Genomic DNA, 24,755 nt, shown 5'->3' on the forward strand with positions numbered 1-24,755 from the left:
GATACACCTTCTTGAACTGGGTAACCAATTTGGTGCAAACATTGGATGTTCTAATATTTTGTCCAAATTTAGTTTAACTTCTAAAATGGTCCATATCGGTCCTCTCCTTAGGGTACCTCCCCCACAAAAGTTCAACATTTATGTCTAAGTGCAGTTTAGGGTCTGTTCGAAGATCCTTGGGAAATATATACAGAAGCTGTTCGTTGTGGTCCCGTTTACAGATAGATTATGTTTTCCCTGGACAAGTCAATGTTTCCTGGCATACTGATCCAAAAGTTGTACTATGACCCACTAAAGTGACTAGTGGCTAGCTATATCAATCGAAAAGATATGACCCCCAAAATAAGATCAACTTCCATAATGGACTATGTCGGTCCATTCCTTCAAGTACCTCCTACCCAACATTTTGAACTTTAATCCTAATCCACATTTTAGTCGGCAATTTCAAATGTCCTAAAAGAGCCACAAAATTCTGTATGTCGATGAAAGTTTCGATTCATATAGGCAGAGAGTATATCGCCTACTGATACTTTTTTACTTGTTCAACGACGATTTAATAAAATGTCAATAATGTAGTGAAATACGAAATGTGAGAATAAATTGTTGGTGTGAACTGTGTTTGAAATACGTGTTGTAAAAGATATGATGCAAAATACCGCTGAGTTTTTCTTATGTGGTAATTGCCTGATGAGGCCATAAAATCCGAACTGGATCTGACAGGACAAACCCCTACCAGGGTTTTTGTAGTCTAAATATGTATTTTCAAAAAATGCATACTATAAGTTGTTTGCATTTTCAGTGTTGCATAGTGTAATTCTACAAGGATTATCAATTACATATATGTCGATAACTCCTGGTATATAGGAAGTACTGTAAAAGCTAATGGTGGTGCCAACACGGACGTATTCAACAGGCTAAACAAAGCGTGAGCATCCATTTTGCCTGCAAGTTGTATGGAGAAGCTCACATGTGTATATTTACAAAATATACAGGAAAAAAACTTAAAATATTAGAAATATTCTGCTACACGGAAAAAGATACTGGTATTCATAAATAAATGCCTCTGGATGATATGCGGATATTCTGGCCCAACGCCATAGTAGACGTTGAGCTGTGAACTTAACGAATTAGGAACCACTACAAAAGCAAAATCAAAGTAAGATATGCGGATGGACTGGCCAAGCATTATGAAGGCAAGTTGACCAAAAATACCTGGCAACGCACAGTGGCGGCATTTACAAGGGAATGTGTGACAAAAACGTTTCTTGATAATAAATGGAACTGAAATGTTTTTTTTTTTATCTAAAAACACCCTAACAAACATATTTGCAGTCCTAGGTCTACGTTTTAGCGTAGATCCCATGTAACTAATCATCCTGAATTAAAGTATTTTTCTTTTTCCAGCACATTGTTCAACCGAAGTTGCTATAATCTGGTTCCAGGAGTTCTTATCGCATAGTAAACCTCCCCGCGAAAATTGTCAGTATTGACTCATGATTTATTTCGGCTCATGTTAACCAAATATTAAAACCGAATAGATTTTAATAATGAACTCAGAGTTCTGAAGACCACCTAATAATGAAATGTGATACCGGTCCACTTTTGACCACAGCCTCTATACAGGATTACCATCCATTTTTCGGTACTTTACACGATCTAATCACATTTTTCCGCAGTATTACCTGTAATATGTATTTTTGGTTCTCAGTGCGGGGAAAATCTCTAAGTTTAGACCACGACAAAATAACCTTATATGGGAAAAAGTAAAAACAATGGCAACTGATGGAGTACGAGGACGATGCTTTGTGGACGGAAAAATAGGGTATGCGAAAAAATCGAATTTTGGATGGATAGTCGACCGATTTCTTTGGGTAGTCCACCGAGGAGCAAAGTTTGTACACGTTCGTCAGTTTGTCATGGATAAATCAACTCCTGACAAACATATTGAGCCGCTCAGTGCACACTTCGACTAACTCCACTTTTTGAAAAATTTGAGATTTTAGTGTCAAAGCCTTTTGATATCGCCATATCTATTTATGATTATAATATCTTTCCTGAATAATAAAGATGAGCACCTTTAAATAACAAGTTTTTATTGACCACTGAATAATATGCAATTTTTTTCAAGTGCACACTTCGATTAACTCCACATTCAAATGTAGCTCTGCTCGCAACGTGTACATGCAATACTCTTTCGGCTTTTGTTGAAACCATAGATGGCCTTTAGAAAATTATGACGTATATAACATACATTTTTGACGTATATTACATACGTCAAAAACGTCGTAAACCTAGCCATAAAGAATGACGCTAACATAAAGCTAACATGAATTAATGACAAATATTGTTTTATAACCGAACTGCCAACATTAATTTTTATGTGAACCTGTAATATATGTGTATAAAACTAAGTTTTTCGTTAATAAAAAAATTCAAAACCTAACTTTATTACTTTTTTCAGTGCACACTTCGATTAACTCCACCATTACCACAACATTACTAACGATTGTTTGTTGACTATTGTTTTTATTTTATTTTATATACCGTTAGATGAAAGCTATACCTGCTATTATGCATTCTACATTATATATTTGAATCCATATTATCAGGGGAATTTTAAAAAACAATATACATTTCATCATTGCTTTTCTCAACTTTTTGTTTTATGGAGTTAGTCGAAGTGTGCTCTGAACGCTTCATATATGACACGGATTTTGGGATTATGGGGTCTAAAACATTAATTTGGGGAGCTTAAGGACTGAGGATATGGAAGGCCTTAAGGAAAACTTCTATCTGCACAGAAATCATTCATGATGACTTTTATATGTGTAGAAGACCTTCGGAAAGTATTTGTTGGTATTGACGGAATCTGTCTGTATAGAAAACCTTCAGGAGGGCTTACATCTATACACAATGCCTTCAGAAACGTTTCACTCTGTTGGAATGCCTTTAGGAGGGCTTCAGGACCATTTTTAACTGTTAAAAAGACCTTCAGGAGGGCTTCCATCTGCATAGGCTTTTGTGTGTAAGGCTTTTTATATGTAAAGAAGACTTCGCACGGTGCGCCTTTAAATGAGAAGTGCTTACATCTGAACAGGGTTTTTCGGAAACTATAATGTTCATAGATGATAAAAACATAAAAACAATAAAAAATGCCGGAGGGATTTTTAAGTAAATAGCGGTCAAAGGTAAAATTTTTATTTTTTGGGTTTTCAGGATTTTGCCTAAAAATCCCAAGCCCTATCGACATGGGATTAACGAAAATGTTGTAGCAGTGAAAATTCTCTACAATTTTTTCTATATTATGTAGGACGTCATCAGAAGGGCTTCATCTATCAGGATAGCTTTTATCTATATTTATAGAAGTCATTCATGAGTACTTCTATCTGTATACACTGTGCAACAAGGTTTCTGTGCGGTGGAAAATTCCTTTTGGAGATGAAAGCCCTTAGTGAGTATATTAAGAACCCAAAAGGAAATTGTCCCCATAGGTCAAGTTTCTGAGATATCGCGCAATGAATTTTTTGAATTTTCGCCTGTGATGCCTGAGAAAATAGCTTTATATCTCTGTTTGCCGTTATTGTAGCTTCATTTTGAGATTACATGTCTTCAGTCAAATCGAATGGCGAATCTTTTTGTAGAACATTTCATTCTTCTAACTCAATTCCTTTCATGTCCTTTTCGTCCTTTCTTTCTTGAACCGTAGTAAAAGTACCACAATATGAGATTTTTCAGCATCCAAATATTCTGCAAAAATGTTGCTCAGAAGATTTTAGGTACGGTTCTCTCTGACAACTAATCGATTTTGTCCCGTTTTCATTGTCATTTTTGACATTTATTCGGACTTGGTTCAGAATTAAACTATATTTTGTTTTTCTGTATATTCGTTATTAGTTATGTATTGGTAGGTAGACATACCCATTGGTTATCGCTTATATTGACATCTGGGATGTATCTGAAATATTTACCATATATATCTCCCGATATGCTGAACACGTTAATGACAAATTTTCTTGGAGAATAGATCCGGTTATCTAATATTTTGAACCGGATATAGCGATATAAAACCCGGATTTTTTACCGATTTTAAGTAACCGATTAAGGTTATATGTATACCATTAGAAAGCTAATAAAATTGCCAATCAGGGAAAATAAATTTTTTTACAGCATCTTACCTGAGTTCTGTGCTAAAACAAAAAACCCGTATTCTTGAACCGTTTTTAAGGAAAAATATCACTGCGCGTTAATAAGAAGATCAAAGCTTGGTGGGTGAAATATTCTTTTGGCCGATGAAAGTGGATGAATTTAATATTATGAACCCGGAAGGACAGTTATGCCGTAGGTCAAACTTCTGAGTTATGGCGTGATGCATACATTCTTTATGAACTTTAAGAGTACGACAATAAACCCGTAACATAAATTCCATTTCGCTATAACTCAGAAGTTTGACCTACGGCATAACTGTCCTTCCGGGTTCATAATATTAAATTCATCCACTTTCATCGGCCAAAAGAATATTTCACCCACCAAGCTTTGATCTTCTTATTAACGCGCAGTGATATTTTTCCTTAAAAACGGTTCAAGAATACGGGTTTTTTGTTTTAGCACAGAACTCAGGTAAGATGCTGTCAAAAAATTTATTCTCCCTGATTGGCAATTTTATTAGCTTTCTAATGGTATACATATAACCTTAATCGGTTACTTAAAATCGGTAAAAAATCCGGGTTTTATATCGCTATATCCGGTTCAAAATATTAGATAACCGGATCTATTCTCCAAGAAAATTTGTCATTAACGTGTTCAGCATATCGGGAGCTATATATGGTAAAATTTCAGATACATCCCAGATGTCAATATAAGCGATAACCAATGGGTATGTCTACCTACCAATACATAACTAATAACGAATATACAGAAAAACAAAATATAGTTTAATTCTGAACCAAGTCCGAATAAATGTCAAAAATGACAATGAAAACGGGACAAAATCGATTAGTTGTCAGAGAGAACCGTACCTAAAATCTTCTGAGCAACATTTTTGCAGAATATTTGGATGCTGAAAAATCTCATATTGTGGTACTTTTACTACGGTTCAAGAAAGAAAGGACGAAAAGGACATGAAAGGAATTGAGTTAGAAGAATGAAATGTTCTACAAAAAGATTCGCCATTCGATTTGACTGCAGACATGTAATCTCAAAATGAAGCTACAATAACGGCAAACAGAGATATAAAGCTATTTTCTCAAGCATCACAGGGGAAAATTCAAAAAATTCATCGCGCGATATCTCAAAAACTTGACCTATGGGGAAAATTTCCTTCTGGGTTCTTAATATACTCACTAAGGGCTTTCATCTCCAAAAGGAATTTTCGACCGCACAGACCTTGAGTTCCAATTTGTGGCACAGTGATATAAGACCCTCAGAAATCTCTCTGAGCAAACAAGGCATTCGAGAGAGATTATCTGTGTATAAAGGGCTTTCTGCTATCTATACAGAAGTCCTTCAGGAACAAAGATGGACCATATCGGTCCACTTCTTCGTGTTCTTATCCCACAATAGTTTAAAACTTGTGCGCTTATATTCTCACGATAATTCTTGAAGGGATTAACCAATTTGTTCCAAACTTTGCACATTGTAATATATCCAGTTGTCGCCTATATCAATCCACTTCTTCTGATACGTCCCACAATTTGTTCGCAAAAATATATTTTAAAAGCTTTTCATAACAGTTCCTCCAAACGTATATCAAATTCGAAGGTGGACTATGGAACCACCATATCCTTCACATAAAGCAAGAAAATTGGGTTAAGTGCAGAGTGAATGCAACCTATTTATGCCGTCACCATCTAAGCTAATAATGATTTTAAATCCATAGTATGTTTGGACGAAATCCGTTTCAGAAAATTTGGGGTGGATTTAGGCATGTCCGTCCGTCTGTTTGTTCGGCTGGCTGGAGCACACGATAACTCTCAACCGAAAGAGCCGATTTTATCCAAAAATTAATTGTTAATCCAAACTTAGATCATCTTCGAAGATATCCAACATATCGGTCCACACCGTCTGGTATCTCACGGAGAAACATTTTCGTTAAAATGGTGTGCACGGTAACTCTCGAACGGATCAACCGAGTAGACTAAAATGTTGTGCAGACGTAAATCAAGATCGAATATGGACTATACCGATACACTCCTTTTTGTACCTCCGACACAAATTTCAAATTTTTGATACAAGTACAGTTTAGGGACAAAAAAAGACAGTCAAGAAATTTCTGTCCTTTTACTATACGACACAAACTCAGATTGATGAGCACGATAACTTAACAATTGAGCACAATGATTTGTGCACAACTTTTCACATCGTACTATTTCTTCCAAACGTACATCAACCTCCAAAAAGGTCTATATCGGACAACACCTTAGGCCATCTTCCTTACCAAAAATTTGCGCCTAATTGCTGTTTAAGGGATGTTCGAGGGAAGGTTTAAAGGTAAAAAGTTTAGAGCGATAACATGTGACAAGTCCATACTTCCTGACATAATAGTGTAAAGGCTTTAAGAAATCCTACAGTGATAAAAATTTGGCTGTTGGGAACAATAAGGATTGGTCCAACCTTTGTATATCATAATATTTCTCTCAAGCTTAAGTTATGTTCCATGATTCACTATATCGGACGACTCCTTCCGGCATATTTCTTAATGAAAGTTTATGAATAATATTTTGACTTGAGTAATATTTGCAGATTATGAGTAATATTTTCGAGATAAGGGCTGTTCGAGGATTGTTTTGAATTTTTCAGCCAGAGGTAGTCAACGTAATTCTGATACAACGATATCATTTTTTCGCCGGCAAGTCCATGTTTCCAAGAGCTCTAAAAATTTTCAGTGACCTACCAATTAAATACACTTCCAAAATTACCTAGGTCGGTTTATTCCTTCAGGTACCTCCTCTGCAAAATTTTCCGCTTTAATCGAAAAAAATAGCAAAATATTGGCATTCATTCGGAACGTCCACAAATTTTAAGATAAATGTCACAAAAGTTTTGATATTTATACCCACAGCATTTATGCTATCGAGGCTAACACTTTCATACGGGCAAAATGTGCCTCATCGAAATAATGGTTTCAGACCCCAATTATGTTTGTACGAAATGTGTTTCAGACAATTTGGAGTCGATTTAGCAAATTCCGTCCGTCTGTCTGGCTGGCTGGTGCGCACGATAACTCTCGAACGGGTGAACCGATTTGGTCCAAAATTTTGCTTTCGTAATATTTTTTTTGGAAATTTGTGCGCACTATAACTGTCGAAGGGAGTAACCAATTAGTTCTATACTTTGCACATTGTGAAATTTCTAACAGACTTATATGAGGTTCTAATATGAACTCAATCGGTCCACTCCTTCGGGTACCTCCCACACAAAATTTCGGAAGAGTTCAGTTTAGGATCTGTTCTGGAATCTCTTTGATTTTTGTTGTAGCAACGTGTATTCACTGTCCCGCTTACGACGGTACATGTCTCATTAGGCGCAAGTCCATACTTCCTGAGAAAATAGCCTGAAAGATGCAAAAAAAAACCCCTAAAACACCGTGTGTAGTGATTTGAGCGCAAGAGAACTCTCGAACGGATCAACCGATTTGGTACAAAATTTGGTCTTAGTAATATTTTGTCCAAAAGTTTAAATTTGAAGATAAGACATATCGGCCCACTCCTTCAGGTACCTCCCCCACAAAAGTTCAAAAATGTTCGGAAAATTGTGCGCACGATAACTCTTGAAGGGAGTGACCGATATAATCCATACCTTGCACATCTTAATATATCTACCAAATATAGATCAGGTTCAAATATGGACTATATTTATCCACTCCTTCGGGTACATCCCACACAAAATTTCGGATAAGTTCACTTTAAGACATGCTCTTGAAGCGATTTGCATTCGCTACCTCCGTTACGATGGTAAAGTTTTTTCAGCGGTAAGTCCATATTTCTTAGGAAAGCAGCCCGAAAGGTGTAAAAACCCCCTATGTCACCATATGTGGCGGTCGGAGAGCACGATAACTCTCGAACTGTTCAACCGCCTTAGTCTTCGTCATATTATATCCAAACTTAATTTCATGGGACAATGCCGGTCCACAACTTCCGGTACTTCTCCCCAATATTTAAAAAATGTCACAAAAATGCTAGGACGATATCACTTGAATGGGGCAACCAATTTGGTCCAAACTTTGGATCTCCTAATATTTTGTCAAAATTTAGTTTAACTTCTAAAATGGGCCATTTCGGTGCTGTCTAGGGGTACCTCCCCCAGAAAAGTTCAATATTTGTGTCTTAGTGCAGTTAATTCCTGATCCACATTTTTGTCTGCAAGTTCAAATGTCCAAAATCGGCCACAAAATTCTGAAAAGACCTGAAATACATACGATCTGTCCGTAGGTGATAGTTTCACTTCAGATTGGCTGAGGGTATATATCTGTCGGCAAAGCCGACTGACACTTTTTTACTTGTTTTGTAGGCAAGTTTATACGTCCAAAAACCGGCAAAAGCATTTTGTATTTGTTACCTTTCACTGTCCGTTTATTAAAGTCTGCATTCGCACATGCTGACGGTATATCTTTGTCTGCAAAGTGGTCTGGTACTTTTTACTTGTTTCGCACTGTCATAGGCTGAATGTATTTAGCCTTCAACAGGACTATCTGATTATTATTATTTTTTTTTTTTTTTTTTTTGTTCTAATACGAATGAACAAAACACATTATTATAGATGACTAATTTAGAAAAAAACAATTTTTTGGGGAATAGTCTTGTGCATAAATAAACAAAACCAAGGAAATTATTTGAAATGTCAAGTCAACTCTCTTAACAAAACGAAAACACTTAAATAAATGCTTGTCATTCAATTTTAATTATTCTTTTATTAAATGTTTTTTACTTATTTGTTTTTCTCTTTCATTCTTTTGCAGCATCATCGGCGGGACCTCATGAAAAACGTTTATTACATGCACTCTTAGATAATTACAACAGTTTAGAGCGACCCGTTGTTAATGAATCCGATCCACTGCAATTAAGTTTCGGTCTGACCTTAATGCAGATAATTGATGTGGTAAGTTGTTGTCGTTGTTATTTTTAGTTTTGTTATTTCTTGTTTTGCTCTTTTTCTTATTATGGGTTTTGTTTGCCACTTTTCTCTTTGGTGTGAAAACTTAGGTGGACGGTGCGGTGCGACAGTTTTGCCGGAAATATCACTTGCAAAAATTTCCTTTGGCGGTTTTAGTTGTTTCTCATGGTGTTTTCAGCTGAACACACACACCCATACACCTACACATTCTTATTTCTAACATAAAGTATGACACTTTAAGAACACAATGACATGTTTGTTTTTCCTTGTACTTGTACCCAAAGTACCGGAGAGTGTTTAATTTTGCTCTTGTACTGTGGTGAGAGAAGGAACATTTTTTGCTTTCTTACTTTTTTCTCCTTGTTAATTCTATTTCTGTTTTTGGTTAGACAAATAGAAAGCAAAAGTCTTAGCCTTTTATTTAACCCACATGACACTTGGGCTAACTAAGACCGTAATCATGAGAAGGACAACCAAGATGAGGGTGATGCTGATGATGGGGATGATGATGACAAGTAAGACTAAAATAGCTAAATACACTGACATTAAGAAAAACACATAACAAAGCGAGAAACATGAGCATGAAACTATGAAAGGATAATTACTTCTTACATTGTTGTACTTGTAGTCCTTCATTCTTTCACACTTTTCTTGCTCAGCAACAGCAGTAGTAGCAGCAGTAATTAACTAATTGCCAATTTTAAAATACTTTTGAGACCATAAACAATGAACATGATATGTTGCACACTTGTTTCAAGTGTTGTTGTTGTTGTGGGGTATTAATGTACATATGTCCGTCTGTTCTTCATAGTCTTTAGACACAAAGTTGAAATGTAAGTAGTTGTGTTGTTTTACCAGTTTTGGATTCTTACAACTAAATTGACTTGCTTTTATGAAGACTTTGGGGTCCTATAAAGGTTACAAAGCTTGGCATGTACGTATGTATATATGTATATAAAACTATGCCATTATCATCATTGGTGTCTGAGGCAATATTGTGAGTAATAATGTAAAGATTAACACCATAAAATATTCATTGGTTATTTGCATGGGCCTGAGGACAATTTTAAAAATAAATTCGTTACAGTTTTATGAAATATTCAGCAGAAACTATTTGAAGGATATTTAAGGACATTCAAATGAATATTAAATTAACATCATAATGATCTTTTATATGTTAAAATTCCAACTGAAATTTTTCATTCAGGCTTTATATTTTCAAGCTTAAAAATTAGCATCGTGCTATTGACCGTCGTATTCTGAAAATATGTGTAATCAACAAATAACTTTCATGATTTTATTTGAAAATTTTGTCTATTGGGGCGAAGATCATTTTTAATAATAAATATACCCTCAGCATTTATGCTAACGAGGCTATATACGCTTTCATACGGGCAAAATTTGCCTCATCGAAATAATTTTATGTTTGGACGAAATGTGTTTCAGAATATTTGGAGTTGATTTAGCCATGTCCGTCCGTCTTCTGGCTGGAGCGCACGATAACTCTCGAACGGATCAACCGATTCGGTCCAAAATTTGGCTTTCGTAATATTTTGTCCAAACTTAGTTTAAGTTCGAAGATGGGTTATATTGGTCCACTTCTTCCTGTACCTCCCCCACAAAGGTTCGAAAATGTTCGGAAAATTTGTGCGCACGATAAATCTTGAAGGGAGTAACCGATTTGGTCCATACTTTGCACATCGTGAAATTTCCACCAGACTTAGATAAGGTTCCAATATGGACTCACTCGGTCCACTCCTTCTGGTACCTCCCACACAAAATTTCGGAAAAGTTCAGTTTAGGGCCTGCTCTCGAATCGTTTTGATTTTTGTAGTAGCATCTTGTATTCACGGCCCCTCATACAAGTTTCATCAGGGGGAAACCCCTACTTCCTGACAAAATAGCCTGAAAGGTTCAAAAAACCCATATGACACCGTGTGTAGTGGTTGGAGCGCAAGATAACTCTCGAACGGATCTGCCGATTCGATCAAAAATTTGGCCTTCATAATATTTTGACCAAACTTAGTTTAAGTTAGGTTCACTCCTACAGGTACCTCCCCCACAAAAGTTCAAACATGTTCGGAAAAATTGTGCGCACGATAACTCTTGAAGGGAGTGACCGATTTGGTCCATACTTTACGCATCCTAATTTATCTACCAGATATAGATCAGGTTTGAATATGGACTATATTTGTCCGTTCCTTCAGGTACCTCCCACACAAAATTTCGGATAAGTTCACTTTAAGACCTGCTCTTGACTAACTTTGATTTCTGCTGAAGCAACTTGCAATCGCTGTCTCAGTTACAGCGGTAAAAATTATTTCAGTGGCAAGTCCATACTTCTTGGGAAAACAGCCCGAAAGTTGTAAAAAACCCCTATTACACCATATGTAGTAGTTGGAGAGCACAATCACTCTCGAACCGATAGACCGATTTGGTCCAAAATTTGGCCTTCGTCATATTTTGTCCAATCTTAGTTTAACTTCTAGAATGGCCCATATCGGTCCTCTCCTTAGGATACCTCCGCCACAAAAGTTCAACTTTATGTCTAAGTGCAGTTTAGGGTCTGTTCGAAAATCCTTTTGAAATTCATACCGATGATGTACAGCCATATTATGTTTTCCGTGGACAAGTCCATGCTTCCTGGCATACTGGTCCAACAGGTGTACGATAACCCACTGAAACGACTAGTGGGCGCGATATCTATCGAATATATATGACTCTCAAAATAAGATCTACTTCCGTAATGCACTATGTCGGTCTATTCCCCCCTCCGCAAAACTTTTGAACTTTAATTCTAATCCACATTTTTTTCGGCAAGTTCAAATGTCCAAAAAGTGCCACAAAATTCTGAAAAGACCCTAAATGATGAAAGTTCCAATTCACATAGGCTGAGGGTATATATCTGTCGGCAAAGCCGACTGACACCTTTTTACTTGTTTTAATTAATCTCTCGTTGGAGTCGAGCTTAATGGCGACAGAAATATACCCTCAGATTGTGTGAATTGAACCTAGCAGTTGGTTTTTAGATTTTGTGGGCCTTTTAGGAAATATGAACTTGCCGACAACAAATATATATTTGGATGAAAGGTGAAAAGTGTTGCGGAGGTGGTACCTAAAGGAGGCACGGAAGTGGAGCCAATTTTCTCCATAGATATAGCGCCCACTTGTCATTTCAGTTGTCACCGTATAACTTAGAACTTTTGGACCACTTTGTCTGGACTTACCCACGAAAAACATAATATTGCTGTAAACAGGACCACAGACATCTGTATAATTTCCAACGATTTTTCGAATATAACCTAAACTGCAACTTAAACAAAAATGTTGAACTTTGTGTGGGAGGTACCCTAAGGAGAACGCCGATATGGACCATTTTCGAATTTAAAACACATTCGGACATAATATAAGGATATTCAAAGTTTGGACCAAATAGGTTGCTCTGTTCAACAGATATAGCGTGTACGTAACCTTTGGGTGGAGGTAACGGAAAGTGTGGACCTATATTGTGCATTTTCGAACATAAACTAAGTTAGGACAAAATAATATGAAGGCCAAATTTTGAAACGAATGGACTGATCCGTTTCAAAGTTATCTTGCACTCCAGCCACAATACGTTGTGCCATATGGGTTTTTACACCTTTCGGGAGAAAGGAGAACAAATATTATGGATCAACTCTGTTACTGCCTACGAGAGTTGTCGTGAGTACCATTTTAGCAAAAAGTTTTGAAATTTTGTAAGGGAGGTACCAGAAGGAGTCGTCCATATGGCTTATGGTCGAACTTAAACAAAATTATGACAAAAGGCCAAATTTTTTACTGAATTGGCTGATCCGCTCGAGAGTTATTGTGTGGTCCAGCCCCTACACATGTTGCCATAGGGGTTTTTACACCTTTTGGCCGTTTCTTCAATAGGTATGGACTTTCTCTGAAAAACATATAACATCGTAATAAGGCAGCGAACACAAGTTGCAAACAAATGTTTAACTTTTGGGGGGATGTACCCAAGGCAGCGGGCCCATATGACCCATCTTCGAACTTGATCTATGTTTGGACAAAATATTACGAGGGCCAACTTTTGGACCGTATTGGTTGATCCGTAAGAGAGTTATCGTGCGTTCCAGCCCAGACAGACGGACGGACATGGCTAATTCAACTGCAAAATTGTCTGAAACGGATTTCGTCCAAACCTGGTTGGTTGGTTTAAGTGGTGGCTATAACCTTCGTAGCCTCAATTAGTATGTTAAAATATATCGTTTTGATAAACGCACCACTCGGGTAGAGATTGTTATTCCATTATAGTATGTTGGTAAATTATATCCAGCCTGGAGTTCTATTTTTCCATTCTTTCCTGCTTGGAAATTAAACTTTAAAATGCTGACCAAAAGTTATTGCAGATGTGCAGTATTCAGCATTAGTTGCTATTTTTCCCGGTAGTTTGAGAAGCACCCAGGCATGTCCGTAAGCTCTGTCTCTCCACGTTCCTAGAGCTCATAGCCTTGCTGCATTGCAGGCCTCATTTGCTTTGATGTGTATATCTATTGGCAGTATATGCATCATTGTATTGAGGACTTCAGCCGGACAAGTTCTCATTGCCCCTGTCACCCCGATGCATACCGATCATTGTATGCTGTATAGTTTTCTCTGAATTGTTTTCTTTCCCACTGTTGGCCACCAAATTAGTGCTCCATAAGTGAGTATTGGTCTTATTATGCTGGTGTACATCCATAACACCATTTTGGGTTTGAGGCCCCAGCGGCTCCCAAACATTTTGCGACATGTGTAGTATGCACGATGTTTGATGTTACGTTTCCATGACAGTTTTGAATCTAGGATAACGCCAAGGTATTTTGCGTGATCTGATAGAGGTATTTCTTGACCTCGTAGTCATGGAAGATTGGTGATTGTATAGTTGGTTTTTGTAGTAAATAGCACCATCTCAGTTTTCCCTGGATTCACCCCACTTCTTGTGGCCCAAGTATCCAGTGATTTCAGGGCTCCGCTCATGATGTCACTCAGCACGGACGGAAATAAACCAGAGACGAGCATTAACACATCGTCCGCATAAGCAACCATCTTAATCCCCATATGGTCAAGTTTGCTTAGGATTTCATTAATCACAAGGAGCCAAAGCAGGAGATCACCCCTCCCTGTGGAGTTCCTCGATTTACGTGCTTCGACAGCATGCTACTTCCCAGTGTGGCATTAATGACTCTGCTCTGCACTAATAAATGGTTCCACGCCGAAGTTATATAGAGCTTGTTCTATTGCTGAGGTGCTAACGTTGTTGAAGCCGCCTTCTATATCCAAAAAGGCGGCTAAGGTGTGTTGTTAGTCGTAACGACATCATGTAGGGCTGTGTCTGTCGAGCGTCCTTTAAGGTAAGCGTGTTGGCTTGAAGATATGTTATCTGAGTTCTCCATCTTTTCTCGAATATACACATCGATAAGCCTTTCGAGTGTTTTAAGCACAACTGATGAGAGACTTATGGGTCTAAAGTCTTTAGCATTTTCGTGACTACGTTTTCCAGCTTTGGGTATGAAAACAGCCTTTACCTGTCTCCAACTCGTAGCGACGTAGTTTAGGGTTAGTACCCATCTAGTTTAGATGTGTTCTAACCAAGGGTTAATTATGCTCTCCACGCTTTAAAGCATTTTTTGGTATAATACCATCTGACCCCTGAGATTTGTAGGGAGAGAAGCTGTTAATAGCCATGCGACTTTACTCGGACTTACTATCTTTTCGTCTTCAATGTTGTCTTTATTTATAGCTGTATTGGCTTGCTCTTCGGGGAAGTGCGTCGTAAGAAGGATTTCAAGAGATTTCTGACCAGGTACCGTTTTTTTTCTTTATGTAGGTGGGATCTGCAACATACTTAGGGTTTAAAAAAATTATTTCAAATACGTATAAACACCCGTTAGCCTAAGGCTAAGGATCTATGAAGGTAAGGGGATTAATCCGATTCGTCCAAATATGTTCATTCGTATATCCTTTTCAGTTATCGGGTTCTGGTTTCAAAAATTCAGATTCAAAAATTCTGCAACCTAGATAGGCCGCGTATATAACAAATCAGGAGACTGATGAATGGGGTTAGCTGGACAGCTGAAAAGGGTATTGTGTCATGAACTCGTGCCCAACTAGAATTGAGGCGGCTGCATCGTCCAGATTTTAACTGGGCTAAAACCACTAGTATTTGCCTTGGCGGTTGGCGTTCTTTCGCTGCGATAAATGGGGGTGGTCTCCATGTGCGGCATTCTCATTTTACCTTTGTACTGCATGCGTAGCAACATCAGTGTCAATACTATTCAGTCCTGCCTGATATACTTCTTGATCTAGGGGTCCTTGCATGTACCTTTGGACCCCTTCCTCTACCCATATCATACATATGACGTGTCTGGGTGGGGGGAAGGTTGTCCACCAGACAGGGATGCTTACGACATTAACACCCAAGCAGGTACTGCATCGACAACATCTTATTGTGCTGTTGCACCTGTAAAATCTTCGTCTTCCCATGATGTCATGAGGAGTTAATTGGCAGGTTTGAATATTCTTCCATTGCGTAGTATTAATATTTGCATACCACATTGTCGATGCATAGCTTACCACAGGCCTATTGCTTTGTAAGAACTCAAAAAAGTTTTTTTTGTTGGCAACCGAAGTGCTGGCGACCAGCAACTGCAGGACCTTGCTCCTACTTCCGATCTTGTTTTAAATGTCATTGGCTTGCCCAAACGCCTTAAACATGCTCGAACGTTACACTCAATATTTTGGGGTAGTTTGTTGTCGGAATCTGGGCAACATCGACCAATATCTTCAGAGAGAGCCTAATTTCAGCCATCCATGGTGTAAACAGTGTGGCAGTGGATTTATCGGCAAATATTTTCATATTCCTCAAATGGAAAAAGCTTTGTATTTATTTTGCCTATTACATATGTATGTTATCAACGATAGGACCCAACAACGTCATCCGCATACATTACTATCTCTATGCTACCTGGAAGGTCTGGTCGCACGGCCACTTCTGGTTCAATACCCGACAGATACATATATGGATATGGGGTGTAATGCTGTTGTAGTGCTGCGAATTTTCTGGAATCGATGCTGATGTTGGACAGCTTGGAAACTGCTTCTTATCATGGGGAGGAGTAACGCCTCTAGAATCTTTGCTACTGTACGATTTACCTCTGCTGATATCCTTGTCTGACATTAGTAGTCAGACAACCCTGCTATATTTCCTGACTACTGGTACAATATGGGTGGTTAACGATTGATTGAGGGCACTTGCCAATTCCAGGTCCAGACTTAAGCATTACCGTTGAGATTCCGTCCAACGCCTAGGATTATTTCGCGTTGCGGATGCTATTGTGGTGGTACCACCTTTTATGCAGCATAGCACACTTCTCTTCGGCCTATCACTCTCGAGGTGATCTAAAGACAGTCGGTTAAAATAACTGTTATTGTCACACCGTTGGATGTAGCAGTCATTCTATCATATTTCTTTCTCCGTGGTCTAGCCACATTTTCTGCTTATATTCACCAACTACCCTGTTGACTTCAAGAGTATGTTATCTAATCCTTTAGGCCCTCAGGGTTCGTGCGACGGAACTCATCACCCTCATTCGCTTGTCCCGTCGCCTCTGCTGGAAAATGTTGTCTAATTTGGAGAATTCGACCAGAAGGTATGTAGCCAGCGGCTGCATTTGCAGACCGTGTGCCACAATGACAGACATCACTGACAATCTAACATATCATATCTTCGTAGGAGCGTTTTCGTTCACCGTGTAAAATTTGGAGCTATCAATTTGCTCGGCCAGCGCTGTATTGATATTATCCTGCAAAAGCGGACTAATATCAGGTATATAACGGAGGGCACAAATATCCGTCGGCGTTGTGTACACATAAAGCAACCCGACCTCGGCAGACCCAAACATTATTGCTACAGCCATACATTCCATATATGGGTCAGTAGAGTCAAGCTCAAGCGAGTTAGTTCTGTACTAGACAGTCTGGTGGACAAGGAAGGCAAGTCCTTCTCCTCCGCTTTTCTTACAATTTTTCAGCAAAACGTTGTACGCATCCTAACGCTTCAAATAACAGCTTACATTGGGTAAAGATTCCTTCGACATTTATCGTGCTCAACATTTTAACGAAAAATGTTGAACTTTTTTGGGGAGGTTGCAGGAGGAGGACGCCAACAACACCTAATGCACCTGCGTCACAAAAGTTCAAAAATTTTCGCTAAAGTGCAGTTTATGATCTGTTCGACGATTGTTTTGAAAGTTTTACAGAATGTCCTCTTTGATCCTTTCGTGGGCATGTCCTTGTTTCCTGACATAACAGTCCAAAAGCTCTTACAAATCCTACTGTGACCAACTAAAATGGTTGGTTAAAGGAGTAACGGACATTTTTCCAAACTTTGCACATCAGAATTATTTTACCAAACTTAGATCAAGTTCGAGGGTGGCCTTTATCGGTCAACTACTTCGGGTAACTTTCTCACAAAAGTTAAACATTTTCGCTCATGTACAGTTTAGGGTTATTTGAAGAATTTTTTGAAATTTTCATCTGAAGTAACGCTTGTGATTCTGATTAGAATTATAAAATTTTGTTCGTGGCAAGTCCAAGCTTCCGGACATAAGGATACAAAAGATCAAAAAATTCTACGGTGAACAATTAAAGTAGATGTTTGTCACGCAAACTATCGAAAGTAATGGCTTTCAAAATTGGATCCAGTACATTCCTCCAGCTACCTCCTTCACAAAAGTTTAAGGGTGGTCTTCATAAGAACATTGTTTCAAAGAACATAAAGGCCAACACCGCAATTGATCCTGGTTTAAATCCTTTCATCAAAAATATATGATAGTCTTTTTAAATTTAAGGACTATAATCACGATGATAAAACTGCATGATTGCATTACCCAAAAAATTGGTTTATTATTTCCACCAGCATACACAAACAAACCAAATTCTTTTTACTAACAAGGACATAAAGCGCACACACACATTTCGCCATTTTCCAACAAGTGAAGCGCTAGGTCTTTAAGGCTGGCAAACTTAACTTGAGGCCATCGAAATTGTATAGTAAATGTAATATGGCTGTTAGTCTTTACTTTGACTCTGCTGCTTTTGGTTTTGGGCAAATTCCGTTTCATCGTACAATAAAATGTTTGCAGCGCTTTTTTGTTTGTGTCTGACTGGTTTCCAGCTATTTTCAGTCATGATACCATTTTTACTTTTTCTGATGTAGGCCTAAGGCCACCAACCAGCAGGTGTTATATGGATTCGCTGTATAAATATTTGTACTTTGTTAAGAGGATGTAATTTTGCAGACAAGCTATGTGTGTGCAGGTCTTCTTTTTTGGTGAGGATAACATACCATTTCTATGTATTTGTCATTCCCATGATTCATATTGCAATCTTCTTTTATCCAAATCCTGTTCTTTTGTTAGCCCAATAACACCAAAAAAACCCCCAAAAACGAAGACATTTTTGTTCTTCTATCTTAAATCTCCACTTAAGTGGTAAAGGCTTCCGCAACCAGCAAACCCATATCCGTGACATGGCATAACGAATGGGAATATGAACCAAATCGTCGTCGTCGTCGTTGCGAGGACACACATTATGACTCACCTTCTAAGCGTATTTCATTCACAGATTGCCTTCTCGTTTTTTTTTTTTTTTTTGGCTTGAAGTCTATGGGATTTTCTTGTTGTTTGTACCCCTACCTTTGTAAGCCTGCTTGTCTATGTTTTTGTTGTAGTCCCATGACTCTCATAGAAATCTTTTTGATTTAATTTTGTTCCGTTTCCTAACAAGTGTCGTGAGTGGGTGACTTGTTTGCCTTAAAGACCTTTAGGCTTTCTTCCATCAGCGAGTCACTGTGTGTATGTAATTGTGTGTGATTTTTATACCTTTTCATTTTCTTTTGTTGCTGAATCTGTCAAAGAGTTTTTTTCGAGGGGTAATTGAATTTGACAGTTCGAAAGAGATTACATTACACCTATCTGCCTTTTTGACTTTGAAAAAGGATTTCGAGATTTTCTTGATGATAGTTCAAGTCAAACGAATTAAGAAATAATCAAATGATTGCAATGGTTCGTATTATGGAAATTGGGGATAAATTCAATCAGGGCAAAGTTGTCTTGTGTCTTGAAAATATGCAAATATGAAAATTATTGTTTAAAAAAACACGTTTATGGCTTTGATAATCCTTGAAAATATTCTTTAAAAAATCCACGTTTATGGCCTTGATAATCCATCAAAAACATTCCTTAAAATATTCACGTTTATGGCCTTGATAATCCATGAAAAATATTCTTTAAAATATTCACGTTTATGGCCTTGATAATCCTATATAAATATTCTTCAAAAAATCCACGTTTATGGCATTGATAATTCTTGAAAAATATTCTTTAAAAAATACACGTTTATGGCTTTGATAATTCTTGAAAAATATTCTTTAAAGAATCCACGTTTATGGCCTTGATAATCCTTGAAAAATATTCTATAAAAAATCCACGTTTATGGCCTTAATAATCCTTAAAAAATATTCTATAAAAAATCCACGTTTATGGCCTTAATAATCCTTAAAAAATATTCTATAAAAAATCCACGTTTATGGTTTTGATAGTCCTTGAAAAATATTCTTTAAAAAATCCACGTTTATGGCCTTGATAATCCTTGAAAAATATTCTTTAAAAAATCCACGTTTATGGCCTTGATAATCCTTGAAAAATATTCTTTAAAAAATCCACGTTTATGGCCTTGATAATCTTTGAAAAATATTCTTTAAAAATTCACGTTTATGGCCTTGATAATCCTTGAAAAATATTCTTTAAAAAATCCACGTTTATGGCCTTGATAATCCTTGAAAAATATTCTTTAAAAAACCACGTTTATGGCCTTGATAATCCTTGAAAAATATTCTTTAAAAAACCACGTTTATGGCCTTGATAATCTTTGAAAAATATTCTTTAAAAAATCCACGTTTATGGCCTTGATAATCCTTGAAAAATATTCTTTAAAAAATCCACGTTTATGGCCTTGATAATCCTTGAAAAATATTCTTTATAAAATTCACGTTTATAGCCTTGATAATCCTTGAAAAATATTCTTTAAAAAATCCACGTTTATGGCCTTGATAATCCTTGAAAAATATTCTTTAAAAAATCCACGTTTATGGCCTTGATAATCCTTGAAAAATATTCTTTAAAAAATCCACGTTTATGGCCTTGATAATCCATCAAAAACATTCCTTAAAATATTCACGTTTATGGCCTTGATAATCCATGAAAAATATTCTTTAAAATATTCACGTTTATGGCCTTGATAATCCTATATAAATATTCTTCAAAAAATCCACGTTTATGGCTTTGATAATTCTTGAAAAATATTCTTTAAAGAATCCACGTTTATGGCCTTGATAATCCTTGAAAAATATTCTTTAAAGAATCCACGTTTATGGCCTTGATAATCCTTGAAAAATATTCTATAAAAAATCCACGTTTATGGCCTTAATAATCCTTAAAAAATATTCTATAAAAAATCCACGTTTATGGCCTTAATAATCCTTAAACAATATTCTATAAAAAATCCACGTTTATGGTTTTGATAGTCCTTGAAAAATATTCTTTAAAAAATCCACGTTTATGGCCTTGATAATCCTTGAAAAACATTCTTTAAAAAATCCACGTTTATGGCCTTGATAATCCTTGAAAAATATTCTTTAAAAAATCCACGTTTATGGCCTTGATAATCCTTGAAAAATATTCTTTAAAAATTCACGTTTATGGCCTTGATAACCCTTGAAAAATATTCTTTAAAAAATCCACGTTTATGGCCTTGATAATCCTTGAAAAATATTCTTTAAAAAAATCCACGTTTATGGCCTTGATAATCTTTATAAAATATTCTTTAAAAAATCCACGTTTATGGCCTTGATAATCTTTATAAAATATTCTTTAAAAAATCCACGTTTATGGCCTTGATAATCTTTATAAAATATTCTTTAAAAAATCCACGTTTATGGCCTTGATAATCCTTGAAAAATATTCTTTAAAAAATCCACGTTTATGGCCTTGATAATCTTTATAAAATATTCTTTAAAAAATCCACGTTTATGGCCTTGATAATCTTTATAAAATATTCTTTAAAAAATCCACGTTTATGGCCTTGATAATCTTTATAAAATATTCTTTAAAAAATCCACGTTTATGGCCTTGATAATCTTTATAAAATATTCTTTAAAAAATCCACGTTTATGGCCTTGATAATCTTTATAAAATATTCTTTAAAAAATCCACGTTTATGGCCTTGATAATCTTTATAAAATATTCTTTAAAAAATCCACGTTTATGGCCTTGATAATCTTTATAAAATATTCTTTAAAAAAATCCACGTTTATGGCCTTGATAATCTTTATAAAATATTCTTTAAAAAATCCACGTTTATGGCCTTGATAATCTTTATAAAATATTCTTTAAAAAATCCACGTTTATGGCCTTGATAATCCTTGAAAAATATTCTTTAAAAAATCCACGTTTATGGCCTTGATAATCCTTGAAAAATATTCTTTAAAAAATCCACGTTTATGGCCTTGATAATCCCTGAAAAATATTCTTTAGAAAACCCACGTTTATGGCCTTGATAATCCTTGGAAAATATTCGTTAAAAAATCCACGTTTGTGGCATTGAAAAATATTCTTTAAAAAATCCACATTTATGATTATCAAGGGATAATCCTTGTAAAATATTCTTTAAAAATTAACGTTTATGACCTTAAAAAAATATTCTTTGAAAAATTCAAGTTTATGTCCTTCAAAAATATTCTTCAAAGAATACACGTTTGTTGCCTTGATAATCCTTGAAAAATATTCTTCAAAGAATACACGGTTGTTGCCTTGATAATCCTTGAAAAGTATTCTTTAAAGAATACACGTTTATTGCCTTGATAATCCTTGAAAAATATTATTTAAAAAAATCCACGTTTATGGCCTTGATAATCCATTACAAATATTGTTAAAAAAATCCGCGTTTACGGCATTGATAATCCTTGAAAAATATTCTTAAAAAACCCACGTTTATGGCCTTGATAATCCTTGAAACATATTCTTTAAAAAATCCACGTTTATGGACTTGATAATCCTTGAAACATATTCTTTAAAAAATCCACGTTTATGGCCTTGATAATCCTTATAAAATATTCTTTCAAAAATCCAAGTTTATGGCCTTGATAATCCTTGAAAAATATTCTTAAAAATAACCCACGTTTATGGCCTTGATAATCCTTGAAACATATTCTTTAAGAAATCCACGTTTATGGCCTTGATAATACTTGAAAGATATTCTTAAAAAAAAACCAACGTTTATGGCCTTGATAATCCTGAAAAATATTCTTTAAAAAATCTACGTTTTATGGTCTTGTTAATCCTTGAAAAATATTCTTTAAAAAATCCACGTCTATGGCCTTGCTGATCCTTGAAAAATATTCTTTAAAAATCCACGTCTATGGCCTTGCTGATCCTTGAAAAATATTCTTTAAAAAATCCACGTCTATGGCCTTGCTGATCCTTGAAAAATATTCTTTTAAAAATCAACGTTTATGGCCTTGATGATCCTTGAAAAATATTCTTTAAAAAATCCACGTTTATGGCCTTGATAATCCTTGAAAAATATTCTTTAAAAAATCCACGTTTATGGCCTTGATAATCCTTGAAAAATATTCTTTAAAAAATCCACGTTTATGGCCTTGATAATCCTTGAAAAATATTCTTTAAAAAATCCACGTTTATGGCCTTGATAATCCTTGAAAAATATTCTTTAAAAAATCCACGTTTATGGCCTTGATAATCCTTGAAAAGTATTCTTTAAAAAATCCACGTTTATGGCCTTGATAATCCTTGAAAAATATTCTTTAAAAAATCCACGTTTATGGCCTTGATAATCCTTGAAAAATATTCTTTAAAAAATCCACGTTTATAGCCTTGATAATCCTTGAAAAGTATTCTTTAAAAAATCCACGTTTATGGCCTTGATAATCCTTGAAAAATATTCTTTAAAAAATCCACGTTTATGGCCTTGATAATCCTTGAAAAATATTCTTTAAAAAATCCACGTTTATGGCCTTGATAATCCTTGAAAAATATTCTTTAAAAAATCCACGTTTATGGCCTTGATAATCCTTGAAAAATATTCTTTAAAAAATCCACGTTTATGGCCTTGATAATCCTTGAAAAATATTCTTTAAAAAATCCACGTTTATGGCCTTGATAATCCTTGAAAAATATTCTTTAAAAAATCCACGATTATGGCCTTGATAATCCTTGAAAAATATTCTTTAAAAAATCCACGTTTATGGCCTTGATAATCCTTGAAAAATATTCTTTAAAAAATCCACGTTTATGGCCTTGATAATCCTTGAAAAATATTCTTTAAAAAATCCACGTTTATGGCCTTGATAATCCTTGAAAAATATTCTTTAAAAAATCCACGTTTATGGCCTTGATAATCCTTGAAAAATATTCTTTAAAAAATCCACGTTTATGGCCTTGATAATCCTTGAAAAATATTCTTTAAAAAATCCACGTTTATGGCCTTGATAATCCTTGAAAAATATTCTTTAAAAAATCCACGTTTATGGCCTTGATAATCCTTGAAAAATATTCTTTAAAAAATCCACGTTTATGGCCTTGATAATCCTTGAAAAATATTCTTTAAAAAATCCACGTTTATGGCCTTGATAATCCTTGAAAAATATTCTTTAAAAAATCCACGTTTATGGCCTTGATAATCCTTGAAAAATATTCTTTAAAAAATCCACGTTTATGGCCTTGATAATCCTTGAAAAATATTCTTTAAAAAATCCACGTTTATGGCCTTGATAATCCTTGAAAAATATTCTTTAAAAAATCCACGTTTATGGCCTTGATAATCCTTGAAAAATATTCTTTAAAAAATCCACGTTTATGGCCTTGATAATCCTTGAAAAATATTCTTTAAAAAATCCACGTTTATGGCCTTGATAATCCTTGAAAAATATTCTTTAAAAAATCCACGTTTATGGCCTTGATAATCCTTGAAAAATATTCTTTAAAAAATCCACGTTTATGGCCTTGATAATCCTTGAAAAATATTCTTTAAAAAATCCACGTTTATGGCCTTGATAATCCTTGAAAAATATTCTTTAAAAAATCCACGTTTATGGCCTTGATAATCCTTGAAAAATATTCTTTAAAAAATCCACGTTTATGGCCTTGATAATCCTTGAAAAATATTCTTTAAAAAATCCACGTTTATGGCCTTGATAATCCTTGAAAAATATTCTTTAAAAAATCCACGTTTATGGCCTTGATAATCCTTGAAAAATATTCTTTAAAAAATCCACGTTTATGGCCTTGATAATCCTTGAAAAATATTCTTTAAAAAATCCACGTTTATGGCCTTGATAATCCTTGAAAAATATTCTTTAAAAAATCCACGTTTATGGCCTTGATAATCCTTGAAAAATATTCTTTAAAAAATCCACGTTTATGGCCTTGATAATCCTTGAAAAATATTCTTTAAAAAATCCACGTTTATGGCCTTGATAATCCTTGAAAAATATTCTTTAAAAAATCCACGTTTATGGCCTTGATAATCCTTGAAAAATA

The 24,755-nt window shown here is 35.5% G+C and overlaps 1 protein-coding gene across 2 annotated transcripts in view; it reads left to right on the plus strand.

The window, feature by feature from the left end:
- Positions 1-8,956: 8,956 nt before the first annotated feature.
- Positions 8,957-24,755, plus strand: part of nAChRalpha7 (nicotinic Acetylcholine Receptor alpha7) — a 460,381-nt gene continuing 444,582 nt past the window's right edge. For both annotated transcript variants that reach the window (XM_073977639.1, XM_073977640.1), the window contains exon 1: positions 8,957-9,093. In XM_073977639.1, coding sequence (XP_073833740.1) covers positions 9,076-9,093 — 18 coding nt within the window. In that variant the 5' untranslated portion in view covers positions 8,957-9,075. The remainder of the gene's footprint in view (positions 9,094-24,755) is intronic.

This window comes from Musca autumnalis, unplaced genomic scaffold, assembly GCF_047663935.1.
Source record: "Musca autumnalis isolate F117 unplaced genomic scaffold, ASM4766393v1 scaffold_3, whole genome shotgun sequence".
In the NCBI taxonomy this organism is placed as follows: domain Eukaryota; kingdom Metazoa; phylum Arthropoda; class Insecta; order Diptera; family Muscidae; genus Musca; species Musca autumnalis.